The 16,893-nt window shown below is 51.2% G+C and overlaps 2 protein-coding genes across 6 annotated transcripts; both read right to left on the bottom strand.

Moving 5' to 3' along the window:
* Positions 1-1,238: 1,238 nt before the first annotated feature.
* On the bottom strand, positions 1,239-9,339 carry DDX56 (DEAD-box helicase 56). Of its 4 annotated transcripts, none has more exons than XM_069461422.1 (14): positions 9,267-9,339; positions 9,012-9,173; positions 8,315-8,475; positions 8,008-8,178; positions 7,764-7,854; positions 6,955-7,199; positions 6,528-6,647; positions 5,788-5,901; positions 5,575-5,669; positions 4,917-4,990; positions 4,694-4,783; positions 3,871-3,976; positions 1,962-2,038; positions 1,240-1,563 (listed from the first exon to the last, which is right to left on the bottom strand). In XM_069461422.1, the coding sequence occupies exons 1-14, from the start codon at positions 9,324-9,326 to the stop codon at positions 1,486-1,488; spliced, it is 1,644 nt and encodes a 547-aa protein (XP_069317523.1). In that variant the 5' UTR covers positions 9,327-9,339; the 3' UTR covers positions 1,240-1,485. The 4 variants fall into 4 exon arrangements, with proteins under 4 accessions (XP_069317526.1, XP_069317527.1, XP_069317523.1 ...); XM_069461424.1 differs by having other exon boundaries at positions 8,315-8,471; positions 9,008-9,173; positions 9,267-9,326; XM_069461425.1 differs by lacking the exon at positions 6,528-6,647 and having other exon boundaries at positions 1,239-1,563.
* A 2,400-nt stretch (positions 9,340-11,739) lies between these two features.
* TMED4 (transmembrane p24 trafficking protein 4) lies at positions 11,740-15,636 on the bottom strand. Of its 2 annotated transcripts, XM_069461553.1 has the most exons (5): positions 15,444-15,636; positions 15,123-15,223; positions 14,846-14,971; positions 14,537-14,683; positions 11,740-13,146 (listed from the first exon to the last, which is right to left on the bottom strand). In XM_069461553.1, exons 1-5 carry the CDS (start codon positions 15,601-15,603, stop codon positions 12,997-12,999), a joined length of 684 nt encoding a protein of 227 aa, XP_069317654.1. In that variant the 5' UTR covers positions 15,604-15,636; the 3' UTR covers positions 11,740-12,996. The 2 variants fall into 2 exon arrangements, with proteins under 2 accessions (XP_069317654.1, XP_069317653.1); XM_069461552.1 differs by lacking the exon at positions 14,537-14,683 and having other exon boundaries at positions 15,444-15,617.
* Positions 15,637-16,893: the final 1,257 nt, after the last annotated feature.

Genomic DNA, 16,893 nt, shown 5'->3' with positions numbered 1-16,893 from the left:
TGCTTCTGGATGCAAGCTCTATTGGCAGGGTGCCTGAACGTGACAGGGTCAGAGACCAGACAGGTTGTGCATCACTTCAGAGCACAGGCTGGCTGTAACACCTGCAACAGAGCACTCATGTCCCCAGGGCCAGGCCTTAACATCCCATGAAGCAGGGCGGGAACCAACTTGGGACTAGAGCCAGGCCTCAGCATTGTAAGAGCTTTCCTCCTGTCTCCTTGTTCGCAAGGCCACGATAGGGTCTGCGTGGCTGACAGCCTCTCCCAGCAGATGCTCACACAGCTGCTCTGTATCTGCAGCTCCGTTAACCGTTTTTCCTTCTCAATCTCCCCCAGCCACCACACACAGACTATAACACTGTCTGCATGGCCCTGGCAGCTCTAGTTCACACCTGCCCACTGATAATACCAACGCCCCCAACCCCATCACACACCCCGGCTTCCTGGAAATCCTCAAGAGTTAACAGAAGGGAAGTAGGGATCAAGAAGGCTCCAAATCTTAGGTCCTGCCACCCCTAGACCCACCACACCCTAACTGGAACCAAAGGCCCAGCCCTCTCACCTCTGTACAAATTTTTGCTGAGATTCTACTGCTTGGTTTCTTCCTAAAATACTCAAGCACTTCTCTACTTTCTCCTCTCCCTCCCCCACCCCAACTCCTCATGCCTCAGCCTGGCCTTGTGATGCCTGCTAAGCAGGTGACCATGACACTGTGATAAGCAAGCACTTATCTAGGCCCCAAGTCAGCAGAGAATCCCACCCCTCTCATCCCTATAAGCAAACAGAAGCTGGGAGGCCCAGCCTTCACGCTGGGAAGTCAGCTGGAGAGCACAGACCAGGGCACAGAAAAGGGAACAGTGCATGTATGTGTGCATGTTACGCCACCACCCGTGCACGGAAGACACGCAGACACAAGCGCATACACGAATGGTTCCGGAAAGGACTGCAGATAGCTGCCCTGGCTCCTCTGACTCTACAACGTGCACACGTTGGGGAAGAGGGAGGTTCATGGCCAGGAAGGCCCCTCTCCCAGGGGTGCAGGCTCATCTGTCTGCCTGATCCCAGGTAGCAGGGCAGCAGGAGGTAGACAGGAGGGCCCTGGCTGGCCATAGCCACATGCTGGAGGAGGGCAGGCTTCTCTTCTCACGGCTGGCGGTCAGCTCGGCACAGCTGACCTCTGCTGGCCAAGCGAGCGCAGTAGCAGAGGCAGGTGCCGCTGCCCTCGAAGTTTCCTGACTTCTGAGGTTTTAGGTCAGCGTCCTTTCCTATATGCCAGAGGCACAAACTGGGGCAGCTAGAACTTTTATTCTGTTGTTAAGGAGCGAGATGCCAGCCTGACAGTGCCAAGGAGCTGGAGGGCCCAGCAGTGCCTGCCCCAGAATTCAGTCTGTCCAGGCATTGCTTCGAGCACCGGAGCAGCGCCTGTCCACGCAGGGCGGGAAGCCCGCTCCACACTGTGCTCAGTCCCGGAGAGGCCCAGACAACCTCAAGAGGGCTTCGCTGCAGGTCTGAATTTCTTTCCTTTGTGCTTGAAGCTGCGCAGTGGGTTCTGGGCCTTCGTCTTCTATGGGGTCAAAGTCATGGGTTAGTTGGGGGAATGAGACCAACTGACCAACCAACCGTCCATCCAGCCGTCCACCCAAACTGAGATAGACACAAAGGGGGCCACACTGGCACTTGGCAAGGCCCCTGCAAGCCACAAGCCAACAAGATCAGAAACTGCTGCAGACACTGAGGTGGGGTGAAGGGCAACAAGGGACAGAAAAGTAGGGCCTGTGGGTGGCAGCAGAAGTGTTCCCAGCCCAGATGATTTTGTCTCAGCCACCAGATTTTTGGGGCTCGGTTCTTGGGTACCCTCTCTCCCCCTCCCTAGGGCAAGGCGCCTACACATCGTAGTGATGACAAAGAAACAAGGTGGGGGAGGAGTCCTGCAGCTGTCCCCCAGGTCCCCAGGTGCCATACCTTGGCCTTCCTACAGGAGGAAGATGGCTTTTTCCGCTTCTTGTGAGGATGTACGAGGCCACGAAGAGCAGAAGGAACTGGAAGGGATGCTTGGCCTCAGCAGCGGCCTCACCACTGCTACTCCCACCCTGTCCATCCCACAAGCCTTTCTCAGCGCTGCCCACCCCCCACCTTGCCCCTCCCCCCTGACTCTGCCCCAAGTTCTGCAATTCTGATCCAGCTGACAGCCTGCAACATATTTGCTACCACATTTGCACAGAACCAGAAGAATGTGAGCTCATTAGACTTCTACTGTCTAAATCAGTCTTCTGTAGTATTTAGATTTGCTGTAATAAACATGCAGAAAGAAGGAAAAATAAAGATGTATATCTTTAAAGTAAGAAAATGTAGCCAAAAGAAGAAAAGTCTAGTTTCTTCACCCATTACTACACCTATTACTACAAATTCACTGTGCCCCCACACCCTTCCTTCCACTCCCCCATCCCAGCTGCACCTGACCTTGGCTCTGCCCTCTCCTCACTCACACCTCAGGCTATACTAGGCCAACCAGCCTGGGCCATCCCTCAAGTGTCAAACGTCCCGCATCCTGACTTTCCAGCTTTCCGTGGCCTTTCTAAACCTGGCCACACCCTCCAAGCAAGTGACTCCACTCCTACTTGACAGAGCAGCCCGGGTTCCTCAGGCCAAAGCCCCAGCCTCACCTTCTGCCTTCCCCCCTTAACCCCACTCCCTCCCTGGAGTCTCAGACCAGGACCCAGGATGCGGTCTCCTTCAGCTCGCTGTCCTTTGGGAACCTGGCCCCTACCACTCTCTTGCTGGCATGATCATGTTGCCGTCTCTTCTGGATCCCTTCCTTCCCATTGCTCAGGACTTTCCTGCCCTAGAACCTCCATCTGCACCCTCCTGCCACCTCCATGGCGGCAACCTCACACTTGCTGGTCCAGGAAGGCCCCACAGCCCAGACCCCACAGCCCTGGGAAGGGGGCTGCATTCGCTGCCCACAGTGTCTTTTGCCACTCTTCTCCTTTACTCCATCCCAGGCATAAAAGTCACACCTGATCATTACCGAAACATCACATAACGGGATGCCAAAAGAAGTCATTATCCAGACCTTGCATCAGATGAGAAGAGTAGCCCAGGTTTAATGGCTATGCACATAAAGGTCTGGCCTTGGCCTTGTGTGCACCACAGAAACCACTCTGGGGGTCCTCACCTTGCACCTACCTGCCAACCCTGTACCCCTCGCTGTCCCCAGCTCTTCCCTTTGCTACACTGTCTGTTTACATCATACAGCGTCTGCCCCCCTGTCAAATGTTTCTGTTTTTGTTTTAGAGATGGGGTCTCACTGTTGCCTAGGCTGGCCTGCGCCTCTTGGGCTCAAGTGATCCTCCTGCCTCAGTCTCCAGAGTAACCGGGAGTACAAGTGCACACCACCGCTGCTTGTCAACTGTCCTTACCCAAACACTCCACAGATGCCCCGGCCTGGATGTCAGTGGCTGCTAATCCCATGGGCTCTGCCTCCCGCCCGTGACCTTCCCTCACACTGTCCACTCCATCCAGTCCATGGATAGATACTTGGCCAGTCACTGGCTCATTCTTTCATTTGGCCAAGCCCTTGAGACCACCTGGCCTTAAATCCGGGGTCTGCTGCCAACTCTGCACTACCTGTTTCCTCATCTCCACAACGGAGACAGCAACGGCTACCCCATGGGATGGGGCGAACAAGCTTTACAAGTGTGAGCTTGAACACGGGTGTACCTGTTTGTGGACATGCACGCTGCCTGGGTCTCCAGCGTCCTGTTCCACCCAAGCATCCCCACTGCTGAGCACAAGGCTGACACGCAGCAGCCGAGGAACCAATGCCATTTCCCCAGCCCACTGGCTCCTGATGCCCCTCGGCCACACTCACCCAGGTAGTCAGGGACGTGGCCCAGGTGAGGCTTCACCACCGCAGGGTGCAAGGGCAGGTCATGCCGCAGCAGCTGGAGGTCCCTGGGGTTGTCTTCAAAGTACGTCTGACAGGGGGAGAGTGAGCACTGCAGTCAGCATTTTTCTTTTGTAACTTCACAGGTTGAGTGTTCGGAAGGATACCATAATCATATATTTTAAAATTTAAAAGGCATGAGCAATCACACAGTGAAGTTTTTGTACCACCTGTGTCTCCATCATGCCACTTGCCCAGAGACAGCTAGCTACTGATGCCAGTTTCCTGCATTTCCCCGAGTCCTGTGCACTCCTACAGGGACACCATTACACGTTTACACGCTTCCTTCTCTGTACTGCAGCCAGCAGCACCTGCACCCCTTCCACTTGGCATCATCTTACAGAGTGTTCTGTGTGGACACACAAGCAGCCTCCTCGTTCTTCCCCATGTCTGTGTAACCTTAGGCTCTGGACACACCTTAACTCATCTAAACAGGCCCTTCTGTTTTCCCCTTTTGGTTCCATAATAATGCTGTGCTGAATGCAAAGACATGTGTGACCGTGCACATTCACAAGTATGCCTGGGGTTAAGTTCCAGAAGTAAAATTTCTAAACCAGGGGACATTGATATTACCCATCCTAGGGTTGTGCCAGTTGACCTCCCAGCCGAGTTGGTCAATGGTTCTGGGCCGTTTCCTCCCTCCCTCTACCAAAGGCCGGCATGCTGCCTGCTTCTCTGCTTCTCACCACTCAGAGCTCTGCTGGTTTCCAAGGACGGCGGCCTAAGTTGTGCCCCACCCTCACCTTACCTTGAGCTTCTCAGAGTGCAGGAGCTCCTCCTTGATCTCCTTCAATCTTGCCTCCCGAATGGCCTGTTTAGTCACTGAGCGCATGGCATCCTAGGGGTGGACACTGAAGGTCAAGACAGGGAGGCTGCCCCAAACCTCCCTCATGCCTGGATGCTCAGCAATGGGGTGCAATCCTTGGATCACAGCCCTCTACCCCCACCACTCCCTGCCGCGGCCAGCTTACCCTGCAGCGATAGCGGAAGCCCTCAATCTCCTCCATCCGGAACTGGTAGGGGAGCAGGACGGGGGCCCCATTCTCTGTGAAGGCAGAGTGGGGGTCCCACAGGTTGAGTGCTTAGGACAGGTCTTCGTAATAGGCCTCCTGCACCTCCTCCCAGGTGGACCCACTGCCTCCCTGGGATACCAAACAAGCTTATCTGTAGCAGGGTCTCATGGACAGTGGCAACCCACTGGTCCCCATGAGTGGATGAGGGTGGCCCAGGTGGCCCTGTGTATTGACAGGGGTCACCTGTACATCCCTGAGCCTCAGGATCTGCCACCCACTCTCTCTTCCTCTCCCAAGGCTGCTCTGGTCCCAAGAACACCCCCTGATGACAGCCATGGAGAGCAGCTGAGGAGCAGGCAGTACCTTGAGACCAGGTGCTGTCGTGAGGTGTGTCAGAGCATTGTGTTGGGTCACTCAACGCTCATGAGGCAGAAAGAACTTCAGTTTGCTCATTTGTCAAGGCAGACAGTGCCTGCCACACAGGACATGATGAGGACAGACAGTGGAAGCCGTTTGTCACGCTACATAGTTACCTCTGCCATCACTATCGTGGGGTTTTTAAGGCATCCTGGGAGAAGCCTGGCCCTGGCCAAGCCCACAGGAGCTAGGTTCTCACCTCCACTGAGAAGCTCCTCAATCTTGTCCAAGTGGGACTGCTCCGTGGGCAACACGAAGGTCAAGACTATGCCTGGGTTGTTAGCGCGCGCTGTCCTGCAAGTGGAGACACGTCAGGCTGCACCTCTGGCCTGTAGGTTCTGTCCATTATACCCCAAGTTCTCCAGCGTGCCCACAGCCTAGGTGCCTGACCCATCACTGCTAACCCTCCTACCTGCCGGCTCGATGGATGTAGGCCTCAGGGGTGGGGGGAAGATCAAAGTTGAGTACGGCAGACACATGGTGGAAGTCTATGCCCCGCGCCACACCTGCCTCCGGATCAGAGGCCCTACAGAGATGACCATATGTTAGCCAGACCCTTCCTCCCCTCTGGGCAGGTATTCTCAAGCCTAATCAGTAAAACTTCCACTAAACAAAGACTAAAGACCACAAAACCCCAATATATGGAAGATTCTTCAACATCAGAACTGCTCTAGCAGTTGGAGTATCATAGGGCAGCCTGGAGCTTTGACATGTGGCCAAACCCTTGCCTCAGTTCTAGGGCAACAGCAGAACTCATTGCCCTATGGGGTGATCTGAGAACAACCCTGAGCCAGTCAACCCTTCAGGTGATCAGAGACTGGGGGGCTTCCTCCTTCCCCTCAGAAATATGGTCCTTGCAAGTCACAGCCACACACCCAATGCAGGCTAGGCCATTTCCCCTGCAGGACAGCAAGTACCAACAACCCAGGCATAATCTTGCCCTTTGTGCTGCACACAAAGTGTGCAACCTTCACTCCCCTTCTTTACATCCAGGCAGCTGAGCAAAGGCCTGGGGGGCTCTCTGGGCTATAGTACCAGCCAGGCCTGCAATGTCTGGCTCTTGCTCTATGCACTCTACTTTCAGTCTTCCAAAAAGCTGAAAAACAGGCCATTTTGAGAAGGGATGAGAAAAGAAGAGAAATGTGGACTCACTTATCCCCTTTGGGCCCTCGGCCCCGACGCTTGCCTTTGACGGGGGGTCCCAGAACTTCAGCATCAGTTGCTATGACAGAGTCATAGAAGCCTTGGTTGAACTGTGAAATGATGTGGCACCTGCAATCCAAGAGTGGGAGGGTCAGGCTTACAGGGCTGAAAGCCCCTCTCTCATCCCTAACCTCATAGTAACCATCACCCTTCCCTACTTTTTCCTCCTCTTAATTTCTTTCCCTACTTAATCTTTGTGCCTCAATTTCCTCAGGTGAAAATCTGAAGGGATTTCAGAGTTGTAAGGAATAAGTTAGTATCAGTCAAGTCCAGAGCCTGGCCCCTACCAAGTGCTTAAGAAACAGGAATATCTACTGCGTCCCTTTTCAATTCCCATCTTCCGCCTATCTAAATCAGGATGTCAGCTGTGGCAAACCTGGAGCGCAATGGGAGTTCTCCATTGAGCACACAGGTGGGGATGCTGAACTGTTCCAAGAACAGCCGTAGACGGTAACTCCGCTCCAGAGTGTTGACAAACAGCAGGGACTTGCCCCGAATCAACGACAGTTTGAGCAGGGCATACAGCAGCAAGAATTTGTCTTCCTCAGTCTCACAGACCACCTGAAACTGCTGTAACTGGTCTGGCCCAGGCAGCTGGGACTCCTGTAACTTGAGGGTAACCTGGAAAGAGGACAGGCTTATGGTTAGGAAAACAAGAGAACACAGAGACACTGCAACCACTTCATTGCCAACCAAAGCACCAATATTTTAGTGCAGGGCAGAGTTGCATTTAAGGATTCTTGGTATCCTAAGTACCCTTCAGTTTTGTAACCTAAAAACTCTATACATAAAGCATTTGGGGCACAGAACAAAAAAAACCATGTCAAAAATTACTACATTGGGTAGAGAAGGCCTTTGGCAAAGGCCTTCTGAAGGGTTAAATTTGATTAAAGTGAGAACCTTGGCCTTAGAATTTTGGCTCTGCCACTCAAAACAACCCCTTGTCAGGGGGTGGGAGGGTTCCTGCTCAGGCTTTCAGGCAAAGCATTGGTTGATCTGGAAGATAACCCCCGGGTCCACCTGGAAATATGTAGTGATTTTTTACATCACTGGCTTTTAGTGCCTCACTATCAGGGATAAGACACCCGGTGACAACTGTCCCACCCAAAACACCAAAGCCTCCTCCAAGAAGGAGTATCAAGTCCTTAGAGTATCCCCACACCCACAGCTCTAGTCACTCCTTACTGGGTTATGTAGTACCAGCTCCTTGAGTGCTTGTACATCCTCGTTAAAAGTAGCTGACATAAGAAAAGCCTGGTAAATCCGGGGCAAGTGACTGAAACAAAACAAAGCGTGATCAGACTCCAGGTCCAAGGGCCTCTAATTGTAGCAGCTGAACTTCCAGCCACCCTGCCATAGGCCCAACTCTCTACTCACAAACATTTCCACTAGGAACCACCCCCACATTTTTTTTTTTTTTTTTTTTTACCAGAGAAGACTTTTGAGTTCTTCCTCAAAGCCAAAGGAAAAAAGAAGATCCGCCTCATCCACCACCAGCAGCTCCAGAGAGTCACGCAGTTTCAAGTTATCTTGTTGCAAGTGGCTTAATATGCGGGATGGCGTCCCCACCACCACATCTGGCTTCTCCATCAGCACAGCTCTGCAGGTGGGCAAGACATCAGTATCAGAAAGAATGTAGCAGCTGGGACCTCAGCTGCTCTCTCTTGCTGCACACAAATCCAACACTACCTCTCTGTGTAGCTTCATTTACCTACAGCCCTGTTGCTTTCACCCACCTCTGAGAGGCTGAGTCTTCTGCAGCTGAGACATTGGCCACCCGGACATCTCGCGCACAGTAGGTAGCCAGCTGCTGAATCATGGACTGGGCCTGCCGTGCCAGCTCCTTGGTAGGAACAAGGACAAGGCCTCTCACAGCCTGTTCTACCACAGGACCTATCTGTAAAAACACGAATTAAAGACTTAAGCTAACAGTGTATGTCATTGTGTCCATCAGATGCTTTTCTCTATCTCTTCCAGGCAATCTGACCCACCCACTGCAATACACCTCAGCTGTGTTCTGATCAACCCCTCACTCTGCCTACTTTAGAATGTAGGGTGGCGAGTTCTTTCTCCAGGCACACGCTCTCAAAAAAAATATCTTACTGTATGTAAAAGAAGTTACTTAAAATGTACGAGTCACGGAGCTGAACTCTCACACTAATTCTACAAGCAGGAAGAGATGTGCCTCCTTTTTATAGTAAAAAGAAAAGAAAGTGATCCGTTGACTATTACACAAAGGCTGATGGTAGCAGGGCCTGGACTAGGATCCAGGTAACCTGAACCCCAGCCAAGAGCGTTTGTCACAACAGCATCAGGTTCTCTCAGACCAGCCTACACACGTATAATGCCAAGAGAAAACCTGTACCCGGGGCACCTCCCTTCTCAGCCTTTAGAGCCCGTCTCCTTCCTCTCCTCGACCGTCCCACTACCGACCGCCTTTCTGTGTAGCAGCAGCTGCAGCATCGGAATAGCATAAGCGGCCGTCTTCCCGGAGCCCGTGCGGGCCCGAGCCAGGAGGTCCTTCCCCTCCAGGGCCAGAGGAATGGCCTTTTCCTGGATCAGCGTAGGTCGCGACCAGCCCAGGTCAGTGACAGCCTAGGAGAGACGAGGAGCGCGGTTCATAAGGCGCAGAAGATGACAGCGCGTCCCGCGGAGCCGGTAAGCAGACTGTCCAACCCGCCCCTGTACCTGTAGGAGCCGGGGGTCAAGGCCCATGTGTTCAAATCCCAGCGCTTCTGGGTCCGCCATGCTGCCGCTCCGTAGTGACAGCGCGCACGCGCGGCAGGAAGAACGCGTACGGCGCGGGGGCGGGTCAAAATAACAGCCAATCAGCTTCGGAGGAGGCCTCACTTCCCGGAAATGCTGGCGCCTAGCTCCCTAGTGTTTACGGCGGGGTTCTGCGGCTGTGCTACGCCCAGGACCGGGTTTAGGTGGAGTGCGCGAGGCTCGGGGTCGAGTCGCCCTCTGGGACGGAGCTGACGCATCTGGTTCTCAGGGCCCACAGGAGGATCTTCGGTCGGCGCCGAAAGGGTTGGCAGGACCTTCTCCCCTGGATTAAAGTTAGGGGTCCGGCGGTCCGGGCGGGGCTGGCCCTGAGAGAGCAAGTGATGCGGGGCGCAGCAGCCTATTGTGGAGCCTCAGAGAGAGGCTGGGCCGAGGGGGTCCGGTTGGAAGAATGAGCAGCACAAAGCTTGCCACCAACTGCCTGAAATAGAAGGATGGTTGGTGTGGGGTTCCCAAACCTGGCTGACCAGTTAACAGTTGGTTACAGTTGTCTGGGTCCCAAGTCTGACAGGGATCTCACAGAACTATTAAGGTAATAAACTTGTGTTGTTTTAAGCCACTATATTGCAATTTTTAAAGCAGCAATGGGATACAGGTGGGAATACTTATCACAGGTCTTTAAAAGTGGAAGAGGGAAACTGAAGAGAAGGTCGGAGTTGGTGCCAAGTGATGACTCTACCACGGTTACTGGCGTTGACGATGGAGGAAAGGGGACAGACCCTTGTGACTACATTAGGCCCACCCAAATGACCCAAGATAATCTCACCGTCCCCACCCCTGCTTTATTTTTATTGATACAGGGTCTCATTGTTGCCCACACTGCCAGGCTGAGTGTAGTGGCATGATCATAGATCACTACAGCCTCAAACTAGGCTGAAGGGTTCACCCTGCCTCAGCCGCCTTAGTAGCTAGGACTACAGCCACACCCAGCTGATTTTTTTACATATTTTTTTTTTTTTTTTTGTAGAAACAGGGTCCACCTGTGTTGACCGGGCTGGTCTCAAGCTCCTGGCCTCAAGCGGTCCTCCTGCCTCTGCCTCCCAAAGTCCTGGCATTGCAGGCATGAGCTACCACGCCAGTCCAATCTCCATATTTTAAAGTCATTTGATTAGCAACCTTAATTCTCCTTTGCCATGCTAGGTAACATATTCACAGGTTTCAGGGGTAAGGGTAAGGACATTTTTGGGGAGTCATTATTCTGCCTACCATACCACCCAAACCCAAACCTACACCTACTGAGACTGGACCTGAGTTGCCTAGGTATCTGTTGACAAACTAATGGGGTGATTCTGTGCATCCTGTATGAGGTGTGCAGCCCACCATCTGAATACCAGAGGATAGCCTCTGGCTGTTGAAAACAGAAGTTAGGCCGGGATCAAATGATGAAGATGGGCACTGCTAGTCCCAGTGAAAACTGGGGTACTGGGCTGCGATAACAGAGGATTTTAAGAATGCATGCCCTCTTCCCTGCAACTTTTTTTTGCAAACAGGAGAGGGCTGTTTGGTAAGGATGTTGTAGTCTAAGAAAGCAGGAACTTCAAAATGGAATCAAGGGTAGTATGAGCACAGAGGAGGAGAATCACCAGAATTCTTTAAGTGTAGCCTAACTGCTATTTCTAAAAACAAACAAACAAAAAAAACTTTTAGGCCATAATGTATCTGTGAATGACACACTAGTATGAAAATCCTAATTCTCCCCAGAGCCACCAGCTGTTAGCCCATCCTCCAGCCATCCCAACCCACCTGCCTCATCAGTGTAAAAGTATAATGCACACCCACGTTTGTCCTCACTTCACTCTTTTTCCTGTCAGAAATAAGAGAACCTACCAACATAGTTGAGATATGCTCAATTGTTTGTAGTGCCAGACAAACCTGTAGAAGCCTGGCCCAGCCCTTATCTGTGCCTTCCTGTCTTCTAACAGCTTATGCTCCATTGTCTGCTTTGCTCGCTAGATTCCTATTATATTAACAGTAACAGCCATAGCACAGAAATGTGTCCTTTCCTGACATGTCATACTCCCCAAGGGCCTCAGGCCACAGGTTCACAGAGCTAACTAGTTCAAAGGATATCTGATTTTCGCTATGTTAATTCTAACATGAAGAAAATTGTAAATTATCTTAAATATTTGAAGAATTTTGGCATTTCACCTTAGTGGACTATTACAAGGCTACCCAGAATTAGAAATATAAAGAATATGTAGAATTTTTAAAATATAAAAATATTAAAGGAAAAAGCCTATAGAATTAAATTGCATATATTTTTAAGAGTAAAAATAAGTACATATATATGGAATAGTATAGGACATAAAGAAAAATAACAATAATTTGGTTCTGTAGGTCAGGTAAATTTAATAAATATTTCAAATAAATATATAATAAAACTGAAATGTCAAGAATGGGCAACTAATGGTATTAAGTTTTATGCAGGAGAAGGGTACCAGGGAAGTGTACTAAGATTTGTACAAATTTGTGATTTGGAGGGCTAAGAAAATTAAGATACTTAATTTCTTCTGATGATTCCTTGCTGATGCATTGTCTGCTTGGTTGAACTTTGTGACCGGTCCAGCAACCACCCGTCCATTCCCAAACCCCCTAGAGACTGGCCTGGCTAGGCCAAGCCTTAGTACCATACATTCACACTAAAGTTCGCTCTAGGTCATCAGCAGAGGCAGTCCAGGCCAGGAACCTTTCCTCATTCCCTTTGTGCCTCCCCTCAACCTCTTATTTCATCTCAAACACAGCTACTACAACATGTTTTTATTTCACTGGAAAATTCTGTATAAAGAACCAAATCTGGTTCTCTTGAAGAAAACATTTATCACAGCTTAAATAATATTAAGGGAAGAGAGAAGAGAGAAGCACACTGCCCTGTGCTAGCTCTGTTACTACCCTACCTCTGACTCTGAGGCCCTAAGGGATGGAAATCACAGGTGTCCAAGGGAACTCTGCTTGGCCCTCTGATACAGCCTTGAGAACAGCTGTAACATCTGCTTTCTAGCCCAGAGGGCTGAAATCCTGAGAGCTGCTATGGTAGTTACCAAAAATGTGTGAATAAACAGAATGCAGGACTGCATTGGTGTTTTCAGCTAGTTAAAGGCAGTAATACTTCAACTAGGAAGGAAAATATATAATTTATCAAAAAATAGTTCTAATATATAGAAAAACATCTCAATCCTCTGGGGCCAAGACCCGCCCCTTATTTACATTCACAAAGCCAATGAGTGAACCCAGGACTGACCAGTGGGCAGTAAGGCAGGACCTCCTCCACAGGGCATGCTAGTTACCTACTGCGTAAACAGATGTAGAGAGAGCAGAAGGTAAGGACAGATTTTTCATTTGCTCATTTTGTGATAGGACAGAGGGGAATCACTGGAGACAAAGGAAGCCAGAGTTAGTCCTGGGTTAGTTCCAACCCCTCATGAGTCCTAAGAAAGATTTTGAAAGCTTAGACCAATGTCCTGTTTCCTTGAGAACCAGAGTTAACAAGTGGCTGATCCGAATGGTTTGTTGCCATGGAACCAATATGACTTATATTCTTTTTCATTTTTTCCCTCAAAATCCAGGTGGATAAGAGATTGGGTGGGGAAAGTACCAAATAAATGAGGTGAAAAGGAAGAGTCATATGGAGAGGGCACTACACCAGCTTCTTGGCCTCAAAGAAGCTCTTGAGGTGACGCATCTGCCAGATGCCAGTGAGGATGAGGATGACGGTCTGAGCAATGGACCACCACAGGACCCTCTGGTTGGTGCTCTCGCTGGTCAGTCGGAAGCGTTCTTCACGATACTGCATGGGGCAACACAGGGTTTAAATAAGCAGGAGAAACACTCCCAGGCTGTTGTAAGGACCCTCCCTGTATGTAACTACTCAACTCCAGGAACAAACACCTTTTGGAATACTAATTGTGATTCCATTAGGGGTGCTATGGTTTCCCCACTGAGACTGCCCCAAAGAAGGGATGGTGCTGTCCCCCCACAAGCATCTCTGTTAGGTCTGAAATCATGCTCCTACCATTTACAACAAGATCCCAAGAAAAACAGGTGGGCAATGGCTATTACTAGATTGTGAACTGCCCTCTCTTTATCTTATAGAGCTTAAAAATGACTATCTAAAGCACAATGTTATATATCATACAATGGAATATTATTTAGCCTTAAAAAGGAAGGATATTCTGATACTTGCTACAGTATGGATGAACCTTGAGGACATTATGCTGAATGGAATAAGCCAGGCACAAAAGGGCAAATACTATGTTATTCCACTTATATGAGGTAGAGCAGTCAGGATCATAGAGACAGAAAGTAGAATGGTTCGTGTGAGGGGCTGGGAAGGAGGGAATGGGGAGTTATTGTTCAATAAGTACAGATTATGGCCCGGCATGGTGGCTCACGCCTGTAATCCTAGCACTCTGGGAGGCCAAGGCAGGAGGATAGCTCGAGGTCAGGAGTTCAAGACAAGCCTGAGCAAGAGCGAGACCCTGTCTCTACTAAAAATAGAAAGAAATTATCTGGACAACTAAAATACATAGAAAAAAATTAGGGCCGGGCACGGTGGCTCACGCCTGTAATCCTAGCACTCTGTGAGGCCGAGGCGGGAGGATCGCTCGAGGTCAGGAGTTCGAGACCAGCCTGAGCAAGAGCGAGACCCCATCTCTACTAAAAATAGGAAGAAATTATCTGGACAACTAAAAACATATAGAAAATATTAGCCGGGCATGGTGGCACATGCCTGTGGTCCCAGCTACTTGGGAGGCTGAGGCAGAAGGATTGCTTGAGCCCAGGAGTTTGAGGTTGCTGTGAACTAGGCTGACGCCACTGCACTCTAGCCCGGGCAACAGAGTGAGACTCTGTCTCCAGAAAAAAAAAAACTAGTACAGATTTTCATTTTGGGAAGATTGGATATGGATGGTGGTGATGGTGGCCCAACATCATGAACGTATGTAATACCAATGACCTATACACTTAGAAACAGTTGAAATAGCAAGTTTTATTTCATGTGTATTTTACCATGGTAAAAAATTTGAAAAACCCTAGACTGAAACCCTCCATTCCACGTTCTGAAGAGCTCATCTCCCAACCAGGGAAGGCCCCAAGCAGAAAATCGATGAGTAGGTATAGTGGATATACTAGACCCAAGGTCAACTGCCCTTTCCAAGTACAATGAGATATGCCCTTACCCTTTGGTAATCTTGCTCCTTCTGAATCTGTTCCACTTGATCAAGCAACTGGCGGGCACGGAGCTGCAGCTCAGTCAGCTTATCCTTAGCAGCAATCTCAGGGTAGTTGTTGGCGTGCTCCCCAACCTGAATGTCCAGGTGCACACGCTACAAGTAAACAAAAAGTGAGTGTCCCTTGGCTGTGGGGCAAAGGGCAACATCTGTCTCCCCAATTCTGATTGTGCTACAAAATAGCTCAAATGATAACAAATTAAAATTTGGAAACAAGTGAGAGATTCCAAGCTGGGGCCAAAGAGAAAATCCCCTTACCAGTTTGCCACCAGCAAAGAGGGCCATCTTGGTTGAGTTGGAGTGCAGGCAGATCTGATGGTCACCAGGAGTGTGGGAGGTAAACGTGAAGCGGCCCTCAGAGCCGTACTGCCGGGACAGCACCACCTGCAACACGCGTTAGGGAAGGCCCCCCCCTTTACTACAAAGCTCCTGTCGCCCAGGGCCTCGACTCAGGACCCAGGTAGTGCTTTACAGTTTTCCGGGGCTCCACTTAACGGCTCCATGCCGGCTAGAGCACTGCCAGCAGCGGCCCTACCTTGCTGTCAGGGTCCTTCACTTCCACATGCATGCCCAAGCCAGGGGTTGAGGGCAGAAAGACCTCCTTTTGCTTATCCCACATCTGGGTGCGATAGTTGCCTGCGGGGCAGACACACTGTCACAACTCGGCCCTGGCGGGCCGCCTCTCCGCCCGGCCCCCTCCAATATGCGGCCCCGGGCGCTGGGCAGGGGGCCTGGCGTACTCAGGGAACCCTCAGGCCAGATCGAGGTGAGGAGACCCGGCCGGGCTCGGGAGGAGGGGGCGCAGCCAAGGGCCAGGCGGTGGACAAAGGGCCTCCCCACCCTCAGCCCGCCTGACCGATGACCATGGTCTCGTCGGGGATTTCCTCGATGAAGCAGCGCTTCTCGGTCTCGCCGATGTGAAAGTAGAGCCCCTGGGCGCCCACGGTGCACAGCGCGAGGAGCATCAGCGCCGACCACCCCATCACAGGCAACAGCCTGGCTCCGACACCTGCCATCGCGCCTTACCTCAACGCGCCTGCGCGCCGCTCTGCGCCTGCGCATCATCCCAAGGACGCCGCGCAGTAGCGAGGAGAGGGCGCCTGTGCAGTAACACCGCCTTCGGTCCTCGTCGGGTACGCCACTGCGCACGGTTCCCCGACCCAGCGCATTGCTCTGCGCCTGCGCGCTGCCCCAATGTCGCTACGCGACGAGAGGAAGGGCGCCTGCGCAGTGACGACAGCTCGCCAGTTTTGTGGACCCGGTACAGCGTCGGTCACTGGGCACCGCCCCCAGTACAACTCTTGGCGCCTGCGCGCCGCACCAGCGACGCTGCACAGCTGGGAAAGGCGACCGTGCGGTGACGCCTGTCCTTGGCTCTCTTATTGGTTTGGGTATGACAGCGCCACGGAGACGTCAGACCGAACCCGGCTAGGTTTGTTGGCTCCGATGGCCTGAAGCGTGCCTGCTGGTTTCGCAGTGCGGAGTTTCGAGTGCCTTCCGTGCTGAAAACTTAGAAAAAGTCCTGTGCTGTCTTTTTTAGCTTGCCTGTCCGTCTGACCCGTGAGAACTGAGACCAACACTTCACGACATGTGGAGAGCCTGCCTCGTCGGAGCCTCCCTGAGTGGGGATTTCTTTCTTGAGTGGGGACCAAAAGCCCAGTGCTGCCAGAGGTTCGGATCTTTCTGTGTGAAACTGGAAGTTTGGGTTTTGACATGAAATCTCACGATTTTTAAATGTTAGCATTTAGCTCAGCTCTGTCCGATGCAACAGACAACGATGCCACATTGAGCAGTCAAATGGACGGTTTGTGGTATCTGTCCAAATCCAGTAGAGAACACTCTGCAGATTTCAATTATTTGACCTCTCTGTTTATTGTTGCCCATTGCCTTCTCCGCAGCTTCTCTGCCGCATTCTGCCTCTCATTTTTTGAAAAAACTGGTTCAAGCCGGCAGTGAAAATCTTGGCTAATAAAATTGAGGAAAAGAGGAGGAAAACGTGGAATAAATAGGATCATGGTGCTTGTTTACATCCTCTAGTTACTCTTCGTGTGCACAGAAAGATGAAGAACAAGGTAGAAAGTTCCTTAATGGGCATGGAATTACAGCAAAGGAAAGTTGAACCTTTTTTTTTTTTTGAGACAGAGTTTCACTCTGTTGCCCAGGCTAGAGTGCCATGGCGTCAGCCTAGCTCACAGCAACCTCAAACTCCTGGGCTCAAGCAATCCTCCTGCCTCAGCCTCCTGAGTGGCTGGGACTACAGGCATGTGCCACCATGCCCAGCTAATTTTGTCTCTATGTATTTTTAG

Source organism: Eulemur rufifrons, chromosome 29, assembly GCF_041146395.1.
Source record: "Eulemur rufifrons isolate Redbay chromosome 29, OSU_ERuf_1, whole genome shotgun sequence".
NCBI classification, from domain to species: domain Eukaryota; kingdom Metazoa; phylum Chordata; class Mammalia; order Primates; family Lemuridae; genus Eulemur; species Eulemur rufifrons.
This window is presented reverse-complemented; position numbering and strand designations above follow the sequence as displayed.

Coding starts and splice junctions, on each gene's coding strand:
- DDX56 (XM_069461422.1), bottom strand. CDS start 9,326: ATGGCGGACCCAGAAGCGCTGGGATTTGAACACATGGGCCTTGACCCC. Junction 5,902..6,527: donor CGAGGGCCCAAAGGGGATAA/GTGAGTCCACAT, acceptor TCATCTCTGTAG/GGCCTCTGATCCGGAGGCAG. Junction 4,991..5,574: donor TGAGGAGCTTCTCAGTGGAG/GTGAGAACCTAG, acceptor CTGCCTTCACAG/AGAATGGGGCCCCCGTCCTG.
- TMED4 (XM_069461553.1), bottom strand. CDS start 15,603: ATGGCAGGTGTCGGAGCCAGGCTGTTGCCTGTGATGGGGTGGTCGGCG. Junction 15,224..15,443: donor CGACGAGACCATGGTCATCG/GTCAGGCGGGCT, acceptor TCTGCCCCGCAG/GCAACTATCGCACCCAGATG. Junction 14,972..15,122: donor TGAAGGACCCTGACAGCAAG/GTAGGGCCGCTG, acceptor CGCGTGTTGCAG/GTGGTGCTGTCCCGGCAGTA.